This window comes from Gavia stellata, chromosome 12 (genome assembly GCF_030936135.1).
Source record: "Gavia stellata isolate bGavSte3 chromosome 12, bGavSte3.hap2, whole genome shotgun sequence".
Lineage (NCBI taxonomy): Eukaryota > Metazoa > Chordata > Aves > Gaviiformes > Gaviidae > Gavia > Gavia stellata.
The window spans coordinates 4,184,332-4,210,772 of NC_082605.1; the positions used below are offsets into that span (position 1 = coordinate 4,184,332).

The 26,441-nt window shown below is 39.6% G+C and overlaps 1 protein-coding gene across 1 annotated transcript; it reads right to left on the reverse strand.

Moving 5' to 3' along the window:
* Positions 1–7,897: 7,897 nt before the first annotated feature.
* SLC6A1 (solute carrier family 6 member 1) lies at positions 7,898–26,071 on the reverse strand. Its single transcript, XM_009807806.2, has 14 exons — positions 25,837–26,071; positions 25,019–25,150; positions 23,451–23,551; positions 21,540–21,649; positions 21,288–21,420; positions 19,781–19,915; positions 19,560–19,663; positions 19,118–19,242; positions 16,710–16,822; positions 14,421–14,552; positions 13,755–13,857; positions 12,349–12,449; positions 10,050–10,217; positions 7,898–8,002 (listed from the first exon to the last, which is right to left on the reverse strand). Exons 1-14 carry the CDS (start codon positions 26,069–26,071, stop codon positions 7,898–7,900), a joined length of 1,797 nt encoding a protein of 598 aa, XP_009806108.1.
* Between the last annotated feature and the right edge of the window lie 370 nt (positions 26,072–26,441).

Sequence of the window (26,441 nt, forward strand, 5' to 3'; positions counted from 1 at the left end):
TTCTTTGCCTTGCCTTGATGGGTCCAAAAAAAGTAAAAAAAAAAAAAAGAAGAAAAAAAGGCTAGTGTAATAGATTGATATAGATACTGAAAATTTGTAATAAGTCTTTGTTAACTCATCTGTTAGCTGATTGAGACATTTCTCCCTTTATTTTCTCATTTTAAGCAGACCGTTTGCTGTCATTTCACTTACTGCCTGCGATTACCAGTATCTTGTTCACTCACTCATTTATTTGCTCGGAGTTGGAAACCTTGAACTATCTTTTCCGATACATCATTCTTGAAAAGGAAGATTGTACAGGGCTGAACAGAGCCGATTTGATCAGGTAAACTGTCAAGTTAACACTGTGGAGCATTAGAGTTATCAATGTGTTTCAGCTGGGTTTTGGCATGTCGGTGTATTTACATTTGCTGCAAGAAGCTGCTGAGCTTGTTGCTGTCCTGAGAGCCGCCTGGCAAGCGTGGGCTTGGCTGGCTTGGGACACCGGAAGAAATAAAATCTAATTCATGTCGTTGGCACGCCTTAATTACTGGCAATCTAATCTTAGTGTGCCCAGCGTGTAATTTAATATTTACTGCTAAAGCCATACCTTGGGCAGTTATTCTGTAAGTTAATAGTGGAAGTGAAGCAATTCAACATAGGTGATAGAGTAATTCCCTGGTGAGCACAAATTCAGTCTTTCTCTCTGCGTACTGATGACTCTGCAGCGATCCCTCTGCATACCTCGCCCACAGGTAAGCTGTAACAGTGAAGATTCAGCTGTGCAAGAGCAAATCTTTCTTCTCTGGCTTGTTCCCAGCTTGCACTTTCCTATTTCAGATGGGACATTGAACCTGATCAGTCATTGGGGTGAGCTGTTGTTGGAAGCTCAGTGTCTTCAGTGGCAAGTGGAATAGAAGGAGAGATTCATTTACTCGAAGTAGCGTGGGAAGATTGAGGTAGAGTGGTTTTTAACCAAAATCTGAGTCTAATTTTGTAACTTTGAAGCAGATCCTGACAGGCAAGTTCTGTCACGATACAGCTTGCTAACCAGGCTGGGAAAGGTCAGCCTTATCCCCCCTAGACCAAGAGTAGGTCTGTGGGAAGATCGGTAAAGGTCATGTGTTGCTGCTGCATGACAGTTGGTGACGAGCAGGTTAAAAACCGCCGAGCTCTGTCACTTTTAGGGCAAAGTTAGTTGCCTACAGTGTGAGTCGGTGGTTCTCTCCAGTGTTTTGATTAATTATTTTGGTCATGCATTTAGTGAAATATTTGCAGTGCAGTGCAGTGAACTGAAATGACCTAGAAACAATTCCCTACCGCAACCTGACACTCTGGCTTATATTCGGAGAGAGATTTACTGTTTTACTCGTAGAAGATCTTAATCAAAATGCTCCTTAGTCATTCTAGGGTAGCTGGTTCCATTCCTACAATACCAAACAGCTTTATATACACAAGCAAATATTTAGTGGCTTCCTGCTTCAGAAGCTGAGTGTGCTGGGACAGAAATGTTGCTGGTGAAGCTGCAGGGGAGACCCGTGGGACGTTGCCCAGAGGTACAGCCCCAGCAGCAGGAATCGCAGCTGGTTTTCAGGGATCGGCCCTGGCAACACCAGAACCTCAGGCACAAGCAGGGTCTGCTGCGGCGTGCTGATGCTGAACACCCCGTGTGCTGCTCTGAGGCAGGGCTGTTCGGGAAAGGCTGGCTGGTTAAAAGCTACTGCTTTTATCTTTTTATCTTTTATCGTTACTGCTCCTGCCACGCTGCCGGACCGGGTGGCTGAGCAGGGGGTCAAAGTCCTGACTGTATTGGCTGTCGTTAATTTGAATCGAGTGCGTGTGGGGACAGCTATTCATCTGCAGGGAGGATTGGGATGTCGAAGTCGCTATATGTTTGCATATGGTAGTGCCAGTAAATGAGAGTGTCAGTGACATCTGGAAAACCTTTTTGTTGACTAAAACTAGCCTCTTGGGCGTTCTTGTGTTCAACTTGTTCAGATGTTACCAGGTTGCTCTAGAATAATTATAATGAACAGAAATTGCATCGATGTAATGTAATAAGGCAGTGACTTGTTCCATTCAATTTTATTCCCCTTCCAGCACTAAGTGGGTATCCAGTTTGGTGAAGTGTAGTGGAGACTCCAGACACAAATTTAACGTGTACATTTTGGCTATTTTCTACTCACTGCTACTTTAAAATGTTTATAAACACCTCTCAGCTACTTATCTCCAAAGATATGTAAGGCAGCTATTCCAATATGACTAAAGCACCGTTGCTGGCAAAACACATTAATTTTTACCCTTGTGACAATGCCTGATCCATTCTGTCCTTCTCTCAGGCGGTGTTGGACATATTTAGTACCATCATGGCCTTATGACTCACAACTAACTCACAGGATTAGTTCAGCCTGTTCGATATTCCAAAAGAATAACTGAATAGTTGCCACTGATTTTAATATAAGACCATTTACAAACCTGGAAAAAAAAATAATCAGATGTTAGGTTGCAAAATAGTTTAAGTTCTCCCCTACCAATTAATAAATTTTAAAATAGGGGGCAAGTCTTGAATGAATGCACTTGTAAAGTAAGAGAGAGTGAGTGACTCTGTGTGTGTGTACACATGTGTACGTGCACACGCATGTGTGCAACCGTATCTAACCACGTGCACAGGGGTTGGCAACTGGGGATTATCGGTTCCCTCTGCCGTAGACCTACCTGCTGAAGGACACTTGCACAGGGAGCGCTTGAGCTGCAGGGCTGCTTGAGTGAATGACTGATGTGTTTGGTGGGAAGAATAGAACAAAACGCAACAATACAGCTCTGCAGCCCTAAAAAATAATTGGATTTCTGTAAAAAATAGAGGAAAAGTGCTCATTGTCCAGAAAGCGTCAGCAGGTAGGAGTGTCAGAATTATTGACTGGCCTCAACTTGTAGAGGCAGGAATGAGAAGTGCCAATACTTACATCAGTTTCATAAGAAGACTAAGCTCTGTGGCAGGACTAATATTATGTTTCATTTTACCCTGTTTAATTCCCCTTTGCGCTCTGATCCTTTTTTTTTTTTTTTTCCCCACTTCATATGAAGAAGAGAGGATGTAAGGTATATTTAGACTGGGGAAGAAAAAAAAAAAACAGGAAAAAATTTTATGTGGGTAAACCCTTCCCTCCCACCCCATTCTTACCTGTTTTATTTTAAACATCTTTCTATTCAATCAGCACCACTTGTCATGAAGATAATCTTGACTGCTGTTCTTCCTTGTCATCGCTTTCTATGCACACATGTGCTGAAGGGCTGCCTGGAGGAGAAGTGAATTACACCTCCCCTATCGCAGCCACTCCGCAGTGGCTGTGGCGACCAGGAGAGGCTGGGAAGAGGTAGTGAAGATACGTGCAATGATCAGAAAGTAGGGCAGAAGTTACCGCTGAACCTTCAGGGCCATCTCTAGACACTAGAACTAACTGGACAGAGAGATATATATATATATTTATATATGGGGGGTGTGGGTGTGTGTGTTTTGGGTTTTTTTGGGGGTAGGTTTTTGGTTTGGTGGTGATTGTTGTTGTTGTCCCCCAGTTTATGATCCTGAGCAGTGTGAGAAGCTGATAAAGAAGAGGGAGGGGAAAAAAAAAAAGTAAAAAGACCCTTTAGAATATAAAGCTGGTGCCTTCCTTCTTGCTCTGATGAGTAAGCAGTGAAACTGGTTAATTTGTGGTAGTTTGGCAGACTCACGCACACTAAGGTCAGAGTAGCAGCTACAGCTCGTTGGCAGCTGCTGCAGCTCACTCTTAGCTCCGAGTCGATCAGTTCAGATTCCTGGGAAATTGTTGCTTTCCTCATCGTCTCTGTCTGTGTTTGTAGGTAGCCGTACAATGGACTTCAGTCTCCTCTTCATTGGGAATCTTTCCTGAAGTGGAAGGGACCAAGACGTGAATGCCCGAATGTTTTAGCGCAACCCACTTTTGCTGCTCCCAGCTGGGTTCAACGGCAGCTGCCAGATGTGGTTACAACTACGAAGGGGTGTTGGCCGGCAGGAGATGCCACCCTGTGCTTACTTCCGGATAAGGTACGCCTGAGATCGTCTGCACCTGAGTGCATAGCCATGCCTTTGGGCTATAACCCAGCCCCGCAAGAACCAGCCAACAGCGGGAGTTGAGTGATTTTAATAGTTAATTGTAATGCTATTGTGGCCTGAGCAGAACAAAACAGAAATAATCAGGCTTAAAACAAACAAAAAACCCCCAAAAGCAACATTGTGTTATTTTAGAATAAAAGCACATGTAGCTGAACTAATACTCCTGACGAGCAAGGACACAGATTTCTCTCGGGGCATCCTGCAGTCCTGTAGGGAAGAAGTGACCTTATTTGCATTTTTCTTGTTGAATTGCTGTCAGGATTTCTGCAGCACGACAAGAGAAAATTCCTCCAGGAGAACATGGAAATATCACAGCACTAACGCAATATCCTTCAACTAGGTTCCTTTTCCTCAGCCATCCTTTGCCCCTTGCACTGCCAGCTGGCCAGCCACCCAGCACTAAACGTGTCCGCTTCTCTCAGATGCAACTCCCATCCTTTTTCTTACAATACATTGTGAAAGCAGCAGGCCATGAATACAGTACACAACGCCCATGAACTAAACATTAAAGATGGTTTAATTCCTCCTCTGTATTTTGAAAGTATCGAAGTTGCTCCTTCCCTCATTTCCAGAACAATCTGTGATCTACATGCTCCTGTCCTTCCTCCCCGGCCTTTTTTAAAAGCAGAAGCAGGATCTGCCTTTGCCTTGTACTTGCACATTTGAGTGCTCCTTTCTAAGGTCAGCATTTTGAATTTGAAGTCTATGATTTTAGACGCTTCTATCAGGAGCATTTTCGATTCTAATCACGGTCTCTAAATTGCTTAGACTCTTTCCCAGCATGATGTCCTGCTCCAATTTTATAGTTAGATAATTACATTCAGAGCACAGGAGCATTCAGCTCCTCAGCAGCGTTGCATAGGCGCAGATGTAAGGCAGACTGCTGTGCAACTTGCTTGACATCTTCGCACACTTTAATGGCAGCTGATAGAGAGAACAATGATTTTTTTGTAGAAACGTATCATCCGTCCCTTTAGTGTAAGGCCACTGTTTCACCGGCCCATTGGCTTCAGCCTGGGATGGTATGCTCCTCGGCGAGGGCGCAGAAATCAGTGACTTCAGGTGCTGCAGTTCACACCCCAAGCCATCAGCAGGAAGGTACCTGAGGAATGTTTATTTGAAAATCCAGGCTTTTTTCTAGGGCTGCTCAGAGGTCCTGCTCTGCCACCTTCCTGCAGGAGTATTAAAGCAGCAGGGTGCCAGGCAGGGCTATTAACTGTCACCTTCTAGGCTTCCTGTACAATGGATGCACACACCAACTAAATTATAGAAATAGCAGTACGGATTAGTTATACACATCACAAGTGTGATACAGCATTCTGATATTTAAAGGATATATTTTTATATATGTATAGAAATATATGAAACATTTAGAACTTGCTCCATAGAAAATAACACCCCTTGGTTTTATCCAATGAATGACTGCAAAATTCTGAATTTAATGTATAATATAACCTTTATTCTTTTTCCTCTAAACTCTTGGAAACTTACATAACAATCGTGCTTTAATTATGACACCATTTATAGACATTTAAAATGCATCTTAATTTATAAATATTTTACATTTGGTCCATAGAACAGGTTGCAATTTACTAAATAATACTGTACTCTTTTAAACAGGCTCTGTATATATTTTTGAATATGTATATATTACATATATATTTTTATATAGAGATAGATTTGCTTGGTGTTCAGATATTTCCTTATTGCAAAAAGCATATATGATCATACAATAATCTTTCTTTCAGGGCAAGTACTACAAAAAAGATACAGCTATTCACAGTTTACACACAGTAGTTCTACTACACTATTTTGTGCTATATGATACGTTTGTACAGCTTTTTGCTAAAGAGCAGGTCTGTCAAACATCTGTCATAATTGTTTACAATCAAACATTAAATACTGCATTTTTCTTATAACAACATGGGACTTGATTACATTAAACAATAAAGAGAAAGTGGGAATTTTTATCCTTAGTCTAATGAAATTCACAATTATGATGTGTATGTATCATGTGTAATGTTTGTGTAGGATGTACGGTTTTCCTCTAAATCCCAAAGACTTACAGGACTTTTGCATTTCAGCTCTAGCCACTGAGGATGTAGCTTAGATCTCGTAGTATTTTACAACTGATCTAGGTATGAAACAGTTTAGAATCTACGAAACGTACTCTGAGATTTTATGATGTAGTTTGAAATACATGTGTATTATATATATATATATTATTTCTACAATAATGTGCTTGACATTCTGAGAATAATACCTTATTGCAAGAACATGTTTGTCACCTTCAGACAAAAACAACGAAAAACCCAACATTCACAGTTAACATGTTTTTCACGTAGTAGTTCTACATAAATTGTGCTATCTAACATTGTACGTTGCACAAAAATTTGCTGAAAAGCATGTTTCATTGCACAGTTCTGTCACAGTCATTTACAATCAAACAGCAACTACTGCATTTTCCATAATCCTTTGTGTCTGTCATATAGCTGCCAAACGAGAAATACCATACAGGGCTAACCACCGTATTTTCCACATAGGGAAAAACTTCCATGAGCTGAATGGGCTTTTTAGCTATGTGGCAAATGCAGACTGAGCCCAGAGTGGAGATTTTTATATATTATTGAAATAGCTTTCCCTCATGCCTTCATCACCACGAATAATATGTAAATAAAAATAAAACTGTTTTCAAAGTGCTAACGTTCCATATTTTATAATTTGCTTATTAGAAACTGTTAAAGTCCTTTAACGGATTAAAAAGAACAGTTGTGAATAAAACCCTAAATTAGAATTACAAGGATACGCTTCAATCTTTAAGATATTGTTTTGGTTTCTATCTTGGTGGCAATGCAGTAACAGTAGAATAATAACAGCATAATAAAAGCTCCGGTACTCTGAGCTTGAATTGCAAATACTTTGTATTTCTTGTACTCCTGGGAATCTTTTAAGAGCTCTTGGATATTACTTCTCATTTTGCTAAAAAAGTTAGAAGTCATATTTTTGCCTCTAACATCTGCGATTCATGTAGTGTTGATTCACAAAGATATGTTCTTTTTCTAAGAAATAGTAGATATGTTTTTCGAGAAATTTAGGCTCTTGTTTGAAAGTTACCCTGAAAGGCTAAGTACAGAGAGCGTTTACAGCCATTCTGTGCTGTATTGCCACAAATAGCCGTATAACTTCATTGGCACTAGGAATGTTTATAAAGGCTGTGTCTACTGGAATTGTAGGAAGCCTCTTCCCCCTCAAATGGCCTCAACTGGAGCAAATTTTAAGGGCAGACTTTTTCACTGGAAATCACTTGTTTACAAAATACTTCATTCTTTTGTACAAAACAATTCCAAACTTAATTGTACTCCTGCAAAGTCAGAAATAACAGTCTTGGGATTCAGCGGTAAGAAATATTGATAAACTACTAAAAATCAGCAGCACAAAACTTCAAATAGTCGTGCTAAAAGGTAGATTAAAAAGGTCTTGGCACATCAATTTACAAATTCCAAGATATGCAACTATTATTGTGAAAGGATAAAAACATTAACAGTCTGTGGATTGCCAGAGAACACAAAACACTGTCAGCATCTGAGCTCACGCAATGGTTGGATCATACCCATGGCGATTCCCTTATAGTGGAGATGACCTTTTTTCTTTTTTCTTTTTTTTTTTTTTTTTTTTTTTTTGCCACTAGAGGTAGGTAATTATATTCTCAGACATAAATTTGTGGTCATATTCAACCATATTTTTTGTTTTTCTGGAATAGTATTGGTACTTTTACAATACAGAAGTTTAGATGTAGGCTTCTTTGTTTGCAGAGTTGCTCTGTTGGGCCTGGTCTGGCCCGTTTTCAGGATGAGTGATATCTTCACTTGGCTGAATCATTACTTGGATGCGCTGTTTAAAAAACAACAATAAATGTGAGGCAGTCAAAAACCTGTCTCTAAGCTTACTTGTTTTTTTTTTTAAAAGCAATCCTAAACCCTTCTGTCTAGGCGTTGGAGTTTAAATGAAAAATTCTGCCTACCCCCTAAGGGTCCAGAAAGGCACATATACTAAAACCAGTTTTAGCTGTGTTCTGAACATGAGAGTAGGAGTTGAAAGACCACACGCAAAATGGTAGATGCCAGCAGGCATTAACAACTGAGCACGTCTAGGGAAAAGAAATGAGGGGAGACTGCATTGTGGGGCAGGTGAGGAGTGACTCTGGTGAGAGCCCACAGGTCAAGTACAGAGGCTGCAAGTTTGCAGTGGGCAGCAGGGACTCAAAGCTGGATCTCGGACGTGACGGTGACCCTCCCCAGCGAGCAGAAGGGACTAGAGAGTACTGGCTGCAGCTTCTGGGAGTTACTACCTCCAAGGATACAACAGGTAAAGTAGACTTGTGTTTAAGATATTTTATTTCTAGTTTGTCTTTCCTAGTCCTTTTGCGTTCTCCATTCATAAAGCTTATCTGCCTAGCTCACTTTCGCATCGAGAAAGAGAGCCCAGTTTTGATCGTCAAAGCCTGTAAGTGGTGCAAGCTCCTCCTATTATCTAGTGATCATTTGTCAATGCTTTCAAAAATGAGACCTTAATCCACAGCAAGACTGAGATGAGGAACCTTTGCTGTGGTCTTATAAGCTTCTGCCCAAGAAGCAGCCTTATTTCAGAGCAACAATTCTCCATTTGCACGTAAATGTTTCCGTAAAACCAAGGGAAAGATATTCAAAGCATAGCAGCTAAGAACAAGCACGGGGGAAAAAAAACTCAGAAATTTTTTTGTAGACTTCTTTGAAGCATCACTGAGTCTTTTAAAATTTGCTGAAGACAAATATTTGGATCGAGAGCTGAGCAATTCATGAGGCATTACTTGTCAATTCTGCTTAAGATCATCTGTCCCTTTGCAAAGATGGCTCTGTCAGCTGATTTTAGAATATTCCAGAAATTCTGACAAATTCATTTTGACAATCTTCCGTTCCCACAATCATAGAGGACAAAGATATATGTTTCAATGCTCGTGCTGAAGAAATGTCTGTTATGCACAGAATGAGATTATTGGCTGGAGAGGGAAAACTGAGGAGGCACCCAGATAAAAAAAAATTAAGTATGGCAATTGTACGTAATTACTAAACAGTGTACTGGTCAACAACCTTATTATCATTTCACACTCCTTTAGCAGCATTCCTCTGAGGGACCTTAAAATGGATTTAAGCCATACAATGCCTCTCTCACATGGGAAGTTCCATCTCTTTTTAAAAGATGAAATAACGAATCAGGGAGAGGCTAAAAGCACAGTGCAATGAGAAAAAGGCCTCTAATGTTCTTCAGGAAGTAACTGTTCATAGAAATCCCTTAAATAAAGACTAAAGGGAAGTGCAGCATAATCATAAAACATGGTCCCAAGATTTTACATGTACTTTCAGCTGCAGCAGAACAAGGCAGCCGTTCTAACTTACAACAGGGGTAATGCAGAACCAGGAGCTCAAACCTTTGATCACATTGCAGGGAGATGCTAAATAAGGTCACTGTGAGCAGACTTGTGGAAACCAAGAGTTATGTGGGTTTAGTTCTAAGAGTTTGATACCAGTTCCTTAGAGCATTACCTGCCTTGATACATGACAGTATGTCTTACGTTAATAAGGACAAATTTACATATTTTGTAAACTGCTACTTTTTGTAAGGAGCTGGGACGTAAAGTATCTGGAACTGTCAAAGCCCAGAGATAAGGACCACATTTAATGCGGTGAATTATGTTTAACAACAGATGGTACAGACACTGTCTTGTCTTTTGTCTGTTTGGTACTTGGTTTTATGTTTTTCAGCTTGATGCAGAAATAACTGGGCTAAGCAAGTGAAGCCACAGGAAATATATAGTAGAAAATAGCTGCCCAGCAATCTTGTATCAGTGCACACAGGTCTCGCAAGATGACATCATGCAGTCAGAAAAAAAAGAGAGACTTACCTGTTTTAAGGAGCCCTTCAGGGTTAGAAACATATATGCCATATAGCCTGGTATCAGCACCATAGAAGACAAAGCCATGAACCAGCCAACCCCTTGGCCCCATTTTGGGAAAACGTAACTTCCCATCGTGAGAGGAGTCATCTGGACAGCACTGAAGATAAATACTCCCTGCAAAATACAGCGGAAAAAGAAGACTTGGATGAGATTTCCAGAGTGTTCGGTGTTCAAGGGTTTTTCTGGATTGACTTGAACCTCAAGCCTGCCTTTACATCCAGGGAAGGAGAAAAGGGTTCCTTTGGTCCCTGCTGATGGCCGCCGGGCACTAGCTTGTAGATGGGGCCTGCAGGTCAGTCTTCCAGGACTTCCAGATGGAGGTTGAAGAAAACAGGCAAATGTCAGCCCACTGCATTGACGGATTCCCTGCTAGCTTAACCTCTAGTGTAGGAATGTGTAAATAACTGAACTGTAATTCTGAAATGGTGAAGTTGTTTGTTTCTACTAACTTCCTTATTGGAATAATAGTATCAGTACAGCTCTACTGTACTGGTCAGCAACAGACTCCTAGAGGTTCTGAATGAGAAATGTTTTTTAAAGCCTGGCTCTGCACTGACCTTTTTAATATCACGACCTAAGAGTGCTTGGCCCAGAGGCTTTATTTTTCAGATCCTCTGAACAAATGCATAATGGAAAATGAGGGCAGTCAGAATGGAACCTGTGGTTCAGTAAGTGGCTACAGATTTGTCTGTGTAAGAGAATTTATCTTATGAAATTCAAAAACCACTTTGAATTTTTCAATAACAAGAGATGAGGAGATAGTTTCCCAAGACGCTTCTTACCAAAATTAATCTTAACATTTCAAGTTAACACTACATTTTCACATACATAACCTGCATCTCAGATTATCCAGGTAGGCTGGTATGGGGAATCCACTGGTACTAGTAGAGTCCTCAGATAACCTGCACAAAATCAGAGGGAAGGGGGCTATTGGGAAAGATAGGGGTCCTGGGGAATAATGCCTGCATACACATGTATACTGTACCACGGATCAGCAGCACTTGTGGGTTGCTTTTGTGTTTTCAAAAAGAGATTACCTGCAGACAGGGTATTTTTTCCTTTAAGTAAGCTCCCAAGGAAGACTCCTATCCTGGCCTGTTTCAAATCTCTAAAACAGCCTGCATCATGGAAACCTGCTAAACTGAACCAGCAAAGAAGGAAGCTCATTCTGATCCCAGGTTCAGGCCTTGAGCAGAATGTATTCCCAGAGAGGAGAATGCAGAGAGGCAGGTTTTATTAGCCTGTCATCACCACCTGTGAACCTGCACTGGACAGCAAATTCTGTTGAAGACTTTACAAGACAGCAGAAATCTGGTTTTACATACAATGTTGGTCATCTTCCTACTATACAACTAAAATAAAATGTATTTTTTATGCTCTCCTGAACACTTGTTTTCAGAAAAATGAAAGCCACCTTCATCTGTGTAGATATGAATCAAGCAACCCCCAATGTAAACACATTTCTGCGCCTCTCTCTCTAGTGCTCTGTGTTTGCTTTTCTATGGCTACCTACATGGGAATATCAGAGAAATATCAGGGAGTGAGAAGTATTGTGTCATGTGTAATAGTGTCAACTTGATTACAGTTTTTTATATTTCATCTGGGTTGACCACATTATGTGTAGTAAATTTACATTTCTTTGCCTATTATTTCAAAAATATACTGTATGGGCTTAACTGGGTAAAGCTAGAATGAAGAAAAGACTGTACTGTGGTTTCCAGCGCACAAAATCCTTGCAAGGTTTGCCAGAAAAAACAGTAGCAATGTAGTATGAACTGGGTAATATATTCCACAGAATCTCATGAGAGAAGAACACTGGTTTATAATACTAGTCTGTTACCGGAATAGTGCCTGTGAAGGAATTCAGTTCACAAAATGTGTGCATTTTTGTGCATATGGTAAATTTAGACTTTAGAGAGATTGCTACATTTTATGTAAGACAAGAAATGGTCAAAATTTGTTTCTTACAGTTTTCTATCTCTACTAGTCAAACTCTTGACTAGTTACCATTTCCAGAGGACTAATAGAAATCTTGAAATTGCACACGGCTTCTTTTTTTACAGCACAGGCTTCCTCTAATGACACTGGGTTTTGCCTATTGCCTTCAATGGAATTGCTCAAATCCTTAAAAAAGGAATGAGGTCAGAGTTAATATGAACCTGTAGGGGTGGAAATGACAACGCTGTAGTACATAGGCCACCTTATTTACATCCTTTGAATCATATAATAAAAGTTTGTTCCTTACTGCCACAATGATAGGAGTGAAAAATGACCAGCAGAGTTTCCACCAGATGCAGGGTCTGTATCCCACCATCTCTTGGATGTTGTCATAAAATCTATTAACACCTAAACATAGAAATAAGAAACAGTACAGAAACATATCAGATAATTGATTCAACTGAAAGCTCAAATGTTTTTGAGAGACACTGTCATAAATGATGAGGTGTAATTGGAAGCTCTATAGAGACCACAACACAGCTTTTCACCTATCTGAATGGGAAACAAATGTGCAAACTCAGAAGCACCAGGAATCATGTTTCTCATTCTTCCACATCATAATTAATTAATTAGCAACCAGCAAACTTATTCCCATGCAAAGGCTGAGGAAGTCCATACATCTGAAGGTCAGATGCAATAAATTGCCCTTGGTTAATTTCATCTCTAAGTAAGTCTTACTAGAGTGAGAGATTTAGAATGATATTTTACAAATTAAATTTAAAAAAAATAATCCAACCTAGCGTTAAGCAGCTTCACTCTGTGTGGATATATGCACACCATATACATGCAGAACTGCATATGGAATCAAAGAATAGCCTTTCTGCTGCTGCTGTTACCTACCAGCACTCCATCATCTCCTAGAAGTTATGTCTATCATATTATTTATAACTCTGTATTTGATTTTTTCATTATTTAGCTGGTGTATTTTCCATTTGCATTTGCTGGATTCATATGCAGTATCTCTCCCCTATAAAATGCTGTTCCATCCTCTTAAGCCCATTAAAAGACAGCAGAAAGACTCCAGTTATCTCGCTCTGAATCAGTTTTGTAATATAAGCTGAAGTGCCTTAGTAATCATGGGAGTAGGTCCTTGGACTAGCTAACACAGAACTAAGGTCAAATGCACAAATACTCTGGCAAGAATATGATACATATTCATTAATCACTATACCCAGAGTTTGTCAGTCCGGACTTCTGGATATTTTAGGGCAATTATGCAAGATATAAGTGACCAAGGAGCCTGGCTCTCACTGCAAGATCCTAGAGTGACAGAGTAATTTCTGCAAACGAAACATTATGAAGTCCAAAAGACCTAAGTCATTATGTTGAGAACAGCAGTACCTAACACCTCCGAAGATCCAGGCTTTCCAAGGAAGGGGGACGGGAAAAAAAAAGAGGGATATGTCACTGATTTTAATATCGCTGAAACACTTAGCATCTAATGACTTCCAGGCTTACAGATAGGGTGTTCTAAAGAGGCAGGAGTACCTTCCACAAGCCGACTTTGAGTCCTCAGTGGAATTATATGCATATAAAACAAGGCCAATTTCAGTTCCATCCTCAGCATGTGCGCACACAAAAGAACAAATCAGTAGATGAAGTATCCTTATGATGTGCAAAACTTACGGAAAAAGTAAAAAACATATTGTTTACCGTAGCACCAGGATATTGAGATGCACTCAAAGAATACAAGGAACAAGAGACTCATTCCACTGGCAGAGTAGTAGTCAAAAAGCTTAAACACATAGATTCCACCCTAAAACATATAAGAAGGAAGTGTTACAATAAATAGTAAGGACTCCAACTTCGAGATGATAGATTAAAATGCAAGCTACAAAGTAACAGTGGCAAATAGGTTAGGGACATATTAATGTAAATTAATTGACGTTAACAGGTTAAAGTCTTATAACGCTTGAGGTCAATACTGACAAAAATTAGATTACTGCTGGAATTCAATTAACTGGTTTGATTTCACTTTACTCCTTTTTTGTTCAATAATTCAATCATTTCCCTGAAATAGTTTGCAATCTAGTAGCTCACAGGACGCAATGGAGAACATGCCCAGCTACCGCTTGTTGGCCTGCAAGACAGACTGTAGAGATGTGTATTTTCTTGTCACCTGAACCATGAAATAGGCCTCACTGCATCCATTTTACACTTATAAGTTAATGCCTGCTGCCTGAAGTCTTTAGATAGTGTTGATGATAGATCCCTGCCACTTCAATGGTTTGCAGTGATTCCTGGTTGGAGCGGAGGAAGGGGGGAATAAAACAGATGTTGTATGCCAGACATAAGCTCACATTCTTCTACAGAACATACCTGAGTAATATTGGACAGCCCTATCAGATAGGAAACAATGCATACAACAGCAATGAAGATTTCTCTTCGATTGCGCAGTAACTTCGGAAATTCATCCACCAAAGCGGTTATGAATCCTTCCACAGTGCAGAACTGCAAGTAAAGTTAGAAATAAAATACAATGCACTACAACAGAAGGATTACATTTAGGGGAGGAGTTTTCAATACTACTCATCACTGGCCTAAGGCTGCATCCATTAAATGATAAATGAAAATTCACTTGGCTTCAGTGGAAGCAGTGCTTCTGTATATCCTTGTTTCTGTCTAAAAAAGATTTGTGCAAAAAGATTTCCAGCTAGAAAAACACTCAAAAAATTGCAAATTACGAACTGCAGCATGTGCTTTATGAAGATAAAGTGCTCTTTCTTGTGATAGAGGTCAGTACACCTACAGTTGGAGGCTTTGCACCCCCCCCCCGATCCTTCAAAAACTTACACTTCTTTCTGTGATTTACCTATATACATAAAAGCCAACAGACACAAAAAGCATAATCAGATCAGTGCTTCAGAGTGAAGCTTAAGGACACAAGATTGATTCTCATATGTTATAAATCAAATACTTTTTGTATACCCCCAGAAAAGTCAATGCAATGGTGAGATTTTTGCTGAGGATGGAGTCTTCCAAATGGAAAGCATGGCCATACTTCAGACTTTTACTGTATGTATATATTCAAAATAAATGTTGTCATTATGATGACTGAAATAATGAAAACCAGAAGGTATGTAAATTTTTGTTAATTTCCAGCAGTTCAATCAGAATTTAACCAACAATTATAGTTTCTATAAATTATAGCATATAAAATATTTCACTGATAGACAGAAAATGAAAAAAGCATGACAGCCTGTAGATATATATTCTTTTTAATAATATTAGACTACCTTCCTCAGCTGTTAGTTGCCTAGAGACAAGTTCTTTCAAGAATATTTTTGACCCAATTAATTTCACAGTAGTTTCCCCCCCAGATTGAGCAATAGGTTTTAAAGTCAAGCCTGAAGCTTACTGAAAAACAAAGAAATAGAAAACATACATACATTTTCAGCTTCCTTTCATGTTGCAGGATAAAATACCCTCTTGGTCTTTTTCTATTTTCATTCACAGACTGAAGTCAACTTGGATTTATAGAAAATGATGGATTTTTCTCTACTGAAAGACTAGATCACTACTAAGCTAGTAATCCTCATATTCCTTTATGTGCTAGGAAGACTGTGCTAAGGACTGTAAGGTGCTGGTTTGACAACTGCAACTGACTGTAAGTAGATTAACACATCTGCCTATGATTGGTCACATACAAATGACCAAACATTTCAGCAGGCAGAAGGGACATCCCTGACAATGTCCTCAAAGTATGCTTTGCAAAATAAGACAGGGTGCTCTCTTTAGTGCTTACAATAGAGCTGCTACCTGTATTAAAATTATTACTGATTAATGAATGTTTTTGTTGGACACAGTCCTTTCTATCACGTAAAGTGCTTTTTATTATTCTGTGTGTATTTTTGTTTGTTTTGCAATAAACATGTGTTAATGATTGCATGACTTCATTATTTCATTATTTAGTTAATTAATTTAGACAGCAACTCTGGAGAATATCTTCTTTGGATTTGCAAAACCTCTAGGTTGTGCCTTCCCATTAATTTCCAGTTGTCAGATACCATCTATAACTCTTAGCTAAGGCCTGAACCAATAAAGTCTTGATCCTTACTATTTTGAAGTGATTTCAGAACATGCTGAGACACAGAGTGTCCTCGGTAATGAGCCTACACCACCTCCTGAATTTGCTCCTGACATTCATATGCTTAAAATGAAACGTGTGCTGCATCTTTTTGCTCCATGTTGTAAGTTCTGAAGTCACCTTTCAGAAATATCTGTGGCATCTAAACCATGTAAAGCATATCCCAGTGTCTCCTACGTTGATGAACGTTGCAAAGGTATTTTAATATTGTGCTTGAACGGTTAAGATTTCAAAGAAAGTTCTTTTTGTCTGTAGAATAAATTTTTCAGGACATTTTGTATACGCTTCCAACAGTTCATGAAAAAGTGAAAGTGTCTTAGAATCAGTTTTTGACTATCCCCGGCTCCTTGAACCTCTTAGTCTTTCCTCTCCTTAGTACCTCCTATTATTTATCTGATTATTCCAGAAACTATTCTGCACTACTAACAGCTGACAGTGTAGAATGCACAGAGAGAGGCCAACCTTGTACCATAGAGTTGCAGAAAATTTGTCTTCATTATTAATTTTTACACCAGTTTTACCTGGCTGTCAATTCCGAGCATAAGCAACATGGAGAAGAACAGTATTGCCCACAAAGGAGAAATTGGTAACTGTGTCACTGCTTCTGGATAAGCCAGAAATGCCAGTCCAGGGCCTGGTAAGAGAAACAGGAGAGAAAACGTCAATGATGTGAATGATTGGGTGTTGTGATTATTTGCTCCTATTGATGCATAGGTTTTTGGGTTTATTTGAATGACTCAGCCATGGATGCAGCATCTGACCAGGGATTTCAGCTTAATCAGTGTTCACTGACCAAGAAGTCAGTGCATGTATCTTGCTTTTAAAATGTAGCAACCAAACCAAACCAAAAACCAGACAGCCAACCAACCAAAATACTAGATGCAGTCCAGAAGCTGCTCCTGAGAGACATCTTTGTATAGCAAAGACAGGGAATCTTATCCTTGGCTAGGATTGCATCTTCAGGTACTGATCAGCTTTCTCTCCCTCTCAAGTAGTTAGTGATAGCTGTAATCTGCTTTGCACCAAGTAGTTCAGAGAAGAAACAAAGACAGCTCAGAAATGGAGAAGACACTTTCCAGCACATACAGTATTCCCATTTGCTATTCCATTGCATTAATTACCTTAAAATACACATTTTAATAAACTATGTAGTTGTAAACAGGCAAACCTTTTCATTTGTGTTCCTACTAACTGCTGATGGGGGCATAGTGTTGGAAGGGGAATATAAATTCATATTAAAAAAAGAAGGAGCCCTTTTTGTTGTCATAGCATAGCTGGAAAACAGCTGACGTCAGGTGAAGAGGGAAACCTGTAGCAAACTAAATATAATCACAGAAATAAAATTAGTGTGCCTCACCTAAGGGGGGGTATCCGATTTTCCAGTTTTCATTAAAAGTAAGTCTGTCTGTGACAACTGCTTTCAAACCAGTGAAAGCAAGGATTGGCATTAGACACCTGAGTTGTCAAAGTAAATGCAATGCAGATTTTGAAACAATTATTTGCTAGCACTAGCAGATATGATTGGAATGCCTTCCAAATGGCAGTAGTAAAAGCGAAATACACTTAAGATAAATACATGTTCTTAATTTTACTCTGTTATGCATTCCACCAAAACCAAAATGCAGCTACAGCTTTTAATAATACAGTTTGTCTTACAAAGCTGTATAAAAGATTGCAAAACAGCATGTCACATGGTGCTAAAATAAAGCATCTATTTCTGAGCTTGCTAGGACAAATAGAAGCCTTAATTAAAAGGTCAGATTACCAAATATCCTTTGCAATTACTGGCCATAGGAGGTCATGTGCATCTTTGAAAAGTCTATTATCTTAGGTACCTTAAAATGTATTTAGGAGCTTAATGTGATACAAAAATATTGTTTTGTTTGCAGGCATAGTCTTTAAGTAGTTACATCTGTATCAAATACATAAATCCAAGAAGCTTATTTCACACACCACTAACTTCCCAGAGCATTTTTTCGACAACAGTGTATGCCATCAGATTTTTTTTGCTAATTTCTTTGTATGTGTAGTTTATTGAAGATTATTTTTAGGGTTTAAATTGTCCGCTTTTCTAACTAAGGGAATATTTCATCAATGGGATATGTTTGCTAGTATAATAAGACATATTTTGTCCACCAGCACCTTCCAACCAAGCTTTCAGTTATCAGATCCCTCCCTGTGGCCAGAACTGCTAAATGAGTATCTGGTACACCAGCTGGGTTAGGGCAACCATCTGCTCTGCTAGTTCAAGCTTTTTCATCTGGAAGAAAGACAAGGAATTGCAAAGAACAGCAGAATCCTTCCATGGCCATCTTACTGACCTAAGTAAAATGACTTTCATAATAAAGGGTCCCATAAAATTGGCTGTAGGTCTGAACAGGTGAGAAATGGCTCTGCCTCAAAGGGCTTAACCTCAAGAAACAGCAAAAGGAATTTAAAAACCCAACTGAATTTGAGAATATAGGCTCCAAAAACGTAATGACCAGGATCCCTCCTTTCAGTTTGCTTTTAAGAATTTCAGTAGCAAGAGACTCATAATCTGATGTCACAGCTAAGCACTGAAGCAGCAAACCGAGCTGCCACCTCTTGTGAACGCATTCCCTGTCAGCAGTATTCATTAGTATTCCCTGCGTCAGCCCAAGATGAGTCTCTGGCTGACCACTCTCCACACCAAAGGTTTGAAAGCACTAGGCAGGCACGCAGACAGTCTGCTCGACATGAAATGATTTTGCTGGTGCTGCCTTGAGTGGTTTGAAACAATGCTCTCCCTTTTGCAATCAGTACGGGCGACTGAAATGACAGGGAGCCGAGGAATGTTTTTTGGGGGGGAGGGATTTTGACCAATTATATGAAGCAGTGGGATAGAACATACAAACAAAAAAATAACTGATGCCACCGAACAACTTTTAGAGAAAAATATATTGGATACCTGATGCTGCAACATCTGCAATAGGCCTCTTTGTGACATTAGCCATGAATCCAACAATGGAGAAGATGACAAAGCCAGCAAACATGCTTGTGCATGAGTTTATGCAGCACACTATGATGGAGTCCCTGAAATAAAGGTAAGGTGCTTTAAGCAGTAGGTAAAGCAATGCTACTGTTCATCAGTATATTACCTCTTTTCTCCTGTGAAAAGATTTAATGATTTAGGATTTCACAACTGGAGTGCCATTTCGTACGGAACAAGTCATACTGCCTCTCCCATCAGTGTAAATGCAGTTATACATCTCATTCCTAGTTAGATGTAACATTTAATATTCAGACCCAAGACTACACTTTATTTCAATGATATAGTACACAGAAAGACAGAATCCAACTCCAGCTGAGACAGGAAAGTGCCAGTGTAATATGTGCAGTCATCTGCTTACCTGTAAACATTATTGTGGAAAGGGTTGTAACTTCCAAGGGCAATCAGTGAACCAAGACCCAAACCATAGGAGAAGAAAATCTGTGTGGCAGCATCCAGCCAAACCTGATTGCAGGAAATAATTTTTTTAAAAATCTGTTTCTGCACTTGAGGAGCAGGTCATATGTCTGAAAGGTGAACAGTTAGTAGTGAAACTTTTGTTTATAAGGATGGAATATTTACCTCAGAGTCTGAAAGCTTACTGAAGTTGGGAGTTATATAGAATAAAATGCCTTCCTTTGCTCCAGGCAGTGTTACACCACGGAAGAACAAGATAAGCAGCATAACATAGGGATAAGTAGCAGAGAAATATACCACCTGATGTAAAGAAACAAGACATTGTAAGTGTGGAAGGAAGAATAATCTGAGCTTATTAACACTTCAGAAAATATTTGCTCCCTAAAAATACTGTAGCAGCAATTGAGGCTGACTTTTAAAATTAAAGCATTTATCAACGGAAAAGCTTGGTGAGGAAAGGGGAGTTCCTACTGCAGAATTCCCTAAATACCATGTCTACAAGGCAGGTGGCTGTTGCTGAATTTCCTGAAGGTGGAATTTAGTGGACTAGGATATTTTTACATGAGGGGCTCATGCTTTTCTTTTTTTTGTATTCAACAAGGGGAGCTCCCAAAAGCACAAAGTTCTAGTACTCTTACCCTGCTTGTAGAACAACATCTGTTAGATTATTATCCTGCTCTCGGACAGCTGCTTTTGTATTTTTAACACTCTCTCCTCACCTATGTCAGCATATAATTGCCCTACAGGAGCCTACTCTCTTGCCTTATAAAAAGACACTATGAAGTCAGACTCCAAAGAAACAGTCAGCCCTTTTTTGCCACCTTCTTTGCAGACAGGAGAAATGAAATGGTTTGGTCTGAGCTCAACTGGGCCATGTTCAACATGCAGCTTGAAGTGGGTCACAGTTACAACTATCTTAACAATTCATTCATTCAGTGTGAAAAAATCCTAGTCCTCTACACTAGGCCCGAGGTCTTATAAGCCCAAGCCTTCAGTTGCCACCAGGCCTCATGGCTGTGGCTTTTCACTTCCCTAAGATTTCTTCCTGCCATTTTGGGGAGAGGTATATGCCAATATGTCAGATGCTGTTGCCCTTTCATTCCTGGAGAAAGGTCTGTCAACAGTATAATTTCCTTTAATTCATTATTTTGCGCTCAGAAACCAGCCAGACTCCAAGAAGCACAGCATACAAGCATGCCCATGGTAAGAACCACCCATGGCTCTCATCCAGCATAAGGAAAGGAGGGAGTAACTCTTAGATGCCCTACATTTTCAACACACACTTAAATGTAAGTCCAGCAAGAGCTGTGCAATAAATGCATGCCTCTCACTGAAGCCAAAACACTGCATCCTCACTCTATTGCTATCCAAACTAGCTAGGCTATTCATCCCAAAAACAAGCAATCTGTTTTTAGGCGATTTTATACCTGGCAAAGCCACGAAGGCTGTAAGTGAACATACCATTCAAGACTGTGGTCAGAGCTAGCTTCAGAGGAGCCAGCTCTTCAAAAACACGGTGCTGTATCAATTCAAGAAAGCTAGAAATTAAATACTTCACAGAGCTATTCCAGCAAAACTATCCCCAGTGCCTCTTACCTCAAGATTTTTCAGAATATTTGAGTAAAATGGGCATTTTAAATTGATATGAATTTACAGTACTTATTAATCTTACCTTTCCGGTCCAGCCTACCCCCTTCCAGATACAAAAATACACCAGAATCCAGGCAATTGCTAGAGTAATTGCTAGCGGCCATCGGATTTGCCCTGGTTTTTCCAATCCATCAGTCATTTGGTGCATGTTGCGTCTAGAATAAGCCAACAGAATGGTGTATTTGACAACTAGTTCAGAAGATAGCATATGGATGATAACAAGCTGATCCTTGCATATGCACAGGAATGATGTAGAGAAAAATTATCAGCTTACTCCCAGAATTCGACCACGGCACTTGTCATGTTGGTGGTGTTTGCTAAGGTATAATTGGAGAAGCAGCGGTCAGTGTTCCATGGGTTCTCACAGTGTTTCCAAGGAAGAGTCTATTTAAGAAAGAGAGAGAAAAAAACATAAACAGTCAAACACTTCTTAAGTAAGCATTACCTCAGGTACCTCTCTCTCTCTCTCTCTCTCTTTACTAGAAGTGACAGTTGAGTGGAGAACTAATATACTTTTGAGTTCTGCAGTGCACGGATCTCCCTGGGGTGCATGTCTGCCACATAAGTTATTTAACTTCCTATCATCAATTGTGTGAATCAGATGTGAAAATATTTCTTTCTTTCTTTAACGTATCAGCCCAAATGCTTTAGAGTCTGATATGCCTCTCAGCATATGAGAGTATATTGAGCACACTACAAGAAACAAGGGCAGCAGAAAGGACATCCTGGAGGTCCTGTTACCTCTTGTTGCACTAGAGGTAATAAAGGTGTGATAGCGATTGATCAGAGATTTCCATTTTCCCCTCAGGTCAGGGGATAGTTAGAAAAAAAAAGTGAACTTTCTATATTTCCTACATGCATTTTCTACATGTGCCCATTACATTAAGTTATCTTTCAGAAGTTCTGAGAAGCAGAACCTGTTTCCACATGACATCCATTAGAATGAATCTCATTTAGAGACAACTTAGATATTCTTCTGATGGCCAATCTTGGAAAATCCTCTCACAGAAAATGTTGTATCAATCAGGGTACTGCATGTTTTAAATACAAGGATAAGAGGCTTCAAGGGAATTAGAAGTCAATATTTAGCTAATATGGGCCAGTGCACCACTTCCAGACTATGCCTGACCTTTCACGTTAATAACAAATCTGAAGATAACAAAAAAAGAAATGCTCATGTCACTCCCAGGGAGTAATTAATGCAAATTTGGTCAAGGGACAATTCTTTAAAGCCAAGAACAAGCAAGCATGAACAAAATTTGTAGAAGAGACAACAATTGAACAATAACACATTAATTATTGAGACTTATGTAAGAATGCTTCCTCAGATGGCCAAAACCCACAAATCAGACAAGACCTACTCAGCTGATGAATCACCCTTGAGGGGAAAAAAAAAAGGCAGCTAAAAATAAAGTTAAAAGGAAAGAAAACAAAGCAAAAATAACAACAATGAATGGAAGTTCAGAGGTAATCATTTGATTGTGATTTCACAGACCTTCTATTCCATGGAGAGTTCTTTAATAAATGCCTCCACTATTAAAACACATTGCAATGATACTATTTCCCAAAGAGCTAACATTCGTGTGACTGCTACTGAAGGAAAAAAAAAAAACACAAATCAGTTATACACTAGAATTTTTCTCAGGGGAATGACTGGCCTGTAGGCTCAAAGGCAAAGGGGTACCAGTACCCTCATTAGCATTGCCAGGACAAAGAGTCCGAAGCCTGACCCTGACTTGGAGCTGCCTGGCAGGTAAGCAGAGAAGCAAACAGGCATGCTTGCGATTAAAGAGCAGAGACAGGTAATAAGTGAAACTAGAAGGGTACAGATGAAAGAGCTGTGGCTCCAATGATTAAGATGAGGAAATAGAAACAAATCGGTAAGAAAGAGAAGCCTGTGGCTCCAAAATAACCTATTACAGTTCTCCGCTGACATTCTTGGAATGGAATAGTTTCCTCACAGTTTTCTATTCTAAATTTCTTGTGGAAAAAAAAAATTAAAAAGGGATTTTTACAAAATAGCTTTCTTTTAGTAAGAAATGGCTTATTCTACTGATTTCTATGCATTTTGTGTTAACCTCACACCTTTACAGTGAGATGGATTAATCAGCTATCTATATATCACTTCGCTTTACATTCAACAAACAACTCCAAACCCCCGCCCCCAACATACACACACACTTACAGTGGTAAAGGAATTATACAGGTAGTATATGGCCCACGAAATAATCACAATGTAGTAAATATTTAGCCAAAAGGAAAGGACTGCAGCAGCTAGTCCCACACCTGTAAAGAAAACAAAAAGATACAAAAGAAGGAAACTTTTAGTAATGTCTGTACAAGTGACAGTTGAAGAGTTGCAGTTCACAAGGACAAATAAAACATATGGGGCAGATACCATTTACCAAATTTTGTAGAAGCTGAGTTAAAATTTCAGAAGTACCATTATAAAAAGGTCATTAATTTAGGTGATAGTTCAGTCATCCATAAATTTAATCTTAGTGTCCAGTTCTCTGTGTGTTGCAGTAAGCAGTCACACCTGCTGCTGCTGCTAAGATTTTACAGGCATTTTTTACTTCTAGGGAAAAGAGCTAAATCAGCTCATTCTCAGAAACAGCAGTCCCACAGAAACTTCTGGCAGATGCACACAAATTGAGTATGAGTTATAAGATCAGCTAGCCATTTAGTACACTGATCAAAGTGCTTGATGCTTAGTGTAATGCTATTATGGCATCTCAGACTAAAGAAATGTCAGGGGCTCCACAATGACTTAATGAGAATGCCTTGTCTTCTACTCCACATGGAGACTTCAGGGGTATTTTAAAATATTCCGGCTGGTCACAGTTGCCACATGACACTAAACAGGAGGAAGTGCTCAAAATAATCAGTATAATGCAATGCAAGGTCTATACTTCGCATTGTGCCCCCTATCAACAGCAGTAACTCGAGCAAAGTTAAAATACTTATCTGTGGGAAACATTTTCATCTCTCTGTGTTTTTCCAATACAAAATTTCCCAGAATAAAATCCACTCTAAACAAACTTTTAGCTCACCCTATGCTAACTGTCAGTCCTGCTGTGTGAAGTAATTTATAACTCAGTGTGTAACTTGCTCCTCTACTGGTCCAGAAGTCAGCTCAGGAGCTTTTAAGTGTCAAAGGATTTGGGATTAGAGGGTGAAAAACACAGTTTGTGAGGTCTGTAGGTCTATGCAGAATCTAGATTAAAACCTTGAGGTTCTAGCAATGAGAAACCTCAAACTAGCTAAAAGTCTAAGTATGGAGTGAGCTTGTCTTAAGCAATTCAGAATGAAATTGCCATCTGTGAAGTGTCTGGCTTTTGAATTTCAATAAAGAACAACAGGAGATACAAACCTCTGTGACCTCAAACAGAAACAAAGTTTACCAAATTGCTGTGAACAGAGTTCCATATCTGCTCAGACAACTATTGCTAGATTTAATATGCTATTTTGAACAGTCTTTATATGTTCCTAACAAAAAATAGAAGTTTTTGAAGTTCAAAAATAAGTTTGTTGAGATTCCAATGTCTAACTCTTGCTATTTTTAATGGGGAATGGATAATACCCTACTGTGTTTCAAAATTGTCAGCTACACCTCAGAAAATTAGGGTTTTCTGTAGAAAACTATGGTTTAAGTAAAAATATGAAGGCATAAAGAAACGTCCTTGCCCTGTCACTTTGTGCAACTTCTGCAACTTGGAAACAAATGGGAAGTAATCCAAATTCATACTGTACCTTTGAACATTGGAGCAAGCTTCCATACTCCAAGGCCTCCTATAGATGTATACTGACCAAGGGAACACTCCAAAAGAAACAGTGGCACTCCAGCAAAAATTAAAGTAAGGAAATAGGGAATCAGGAATGCGCCTAAAAAGAAATAAGAAAAAGTCTGTTACAGTGGGGAAAAACACAGCTGAGTTTCCACTGTTGCCATCCCTATTAAAAGAAACCGACATTTTTTCCTCTTAAGTGTAACTTTTCAAAAAAGTTAGTGGAAAGCACATGTACACTTCTGAACCAGTATCTCAAGAGGTTAAAATAAGGGGGGAAAAATACATCTCCTCATCATTTAAATATCTTCTGTTTAAGTAAAAAGCTAAAATCCAAAAGACTTGTGTATTTTGTTGCCTTCATCTATCACAGGAGCATGCAGATAGCAGAAAGGCTTTAACCAGAACTGTCTGCTCTCCAGCTGAAGTTAGCTTTTTATGGTAAGCTCAGAGTCAGTATTACAAGCCGTATGCAATCCTCTCAAAAACTCAGTCCAAAAGAGAGGGCTCTGAAGGGGCAATGTGCTTTAGTTCTGCTCTAATGCCTTATGGTCTTTTAAGAGCACCTGCCAACTAGAAGTTAGAAGAAACTCCACAGCAGACCTCAAAGCAGAGCACCACACTCCACAATGGCTCCAACCCTCCTGGACAAGTGTAAAGGGGGAAAAAAAAAAAGCAAACCAAAAAGCTATTAAAACCAAGTTCTGTTTTACTGATAATTTTTATGGTGAATTCTAATATACAAATATATCAGAGGTTGTAAAAATGAAACAGCAAACATACCTCCACCATTCTTGCCGCAAAGGTATGGAAATCGCCACACATTCCCTAAGCCAATGGCATAACCTACACAGGACATAAGAAAGTCAAATTTTCCTTTCCAAGTATCTCGGTCTGGCAGGTCCGTCTTCTTCTTCTGCACTTTTACTACCAAGGTTTTAGGCTTGTCATTGGTGATTGAAGCATCGACTTCCGTGGAGATCTGTCCGTCTGCCACTTTTGTCCCGTTTGTTGCCATGTCTCTGGGTTTCGCTGGGGAGGCTCTGGCAGCAGCCGGACGGGAGATTTCAGCACCAGTCCACGTGGACAGCAGCTTTGCGGCTCGCGGTTACCCACGCGGGCAGTTACGGCTTCGGCGGGAAAAACCCAGCGGCCCCCCGGCCCCCCAAACAGCGGGGTGGTTTGTGAGCTAGTCCGCAATCCTGCACCAGCTCCCGGATCGATCTGTAAAACACAAGATCGCAGAATTCACATTTGCTTCAGCAGTACTTTAGGCAACTTAAAAACGTGCAGTGACCAGAGACCTCGCTGCCGAGAGCTTTGCGACGCGTGTGCCTCATCGAAGAGCTTGGCTCTGCCCTTTGGAATTCTTCTTAGTGACTCAGTAG

What these genes read in the sequence shown, in the direction of transcription:
- SLC6A1 (XM_009807806.2), bottom strand. Translation starts at nt 26,071, where the DNA reads ATGGCAACAAACGGGACAAAAGTGGCAGACGGACAGATCTCCACGGAA. An exon ending in TTGCGGCAAGAATGGTGGAG is followed by an intron (nt 25,151 to 25,836) that starts GTATGTTTGCTG and finishes ATTTCTTTTTAG; the next exon opens with GCGCATTCCTGATTCCCTAT. An exon ending in GTAAGCTTTCAGACTCTGAG is followed by an intron (nt 19,664 to 19,780) that starts GTAAATATTCCA and finishes TCCTGCAATCAG; the next exon opens with GTTTGGCTGGATGCTGCCAC.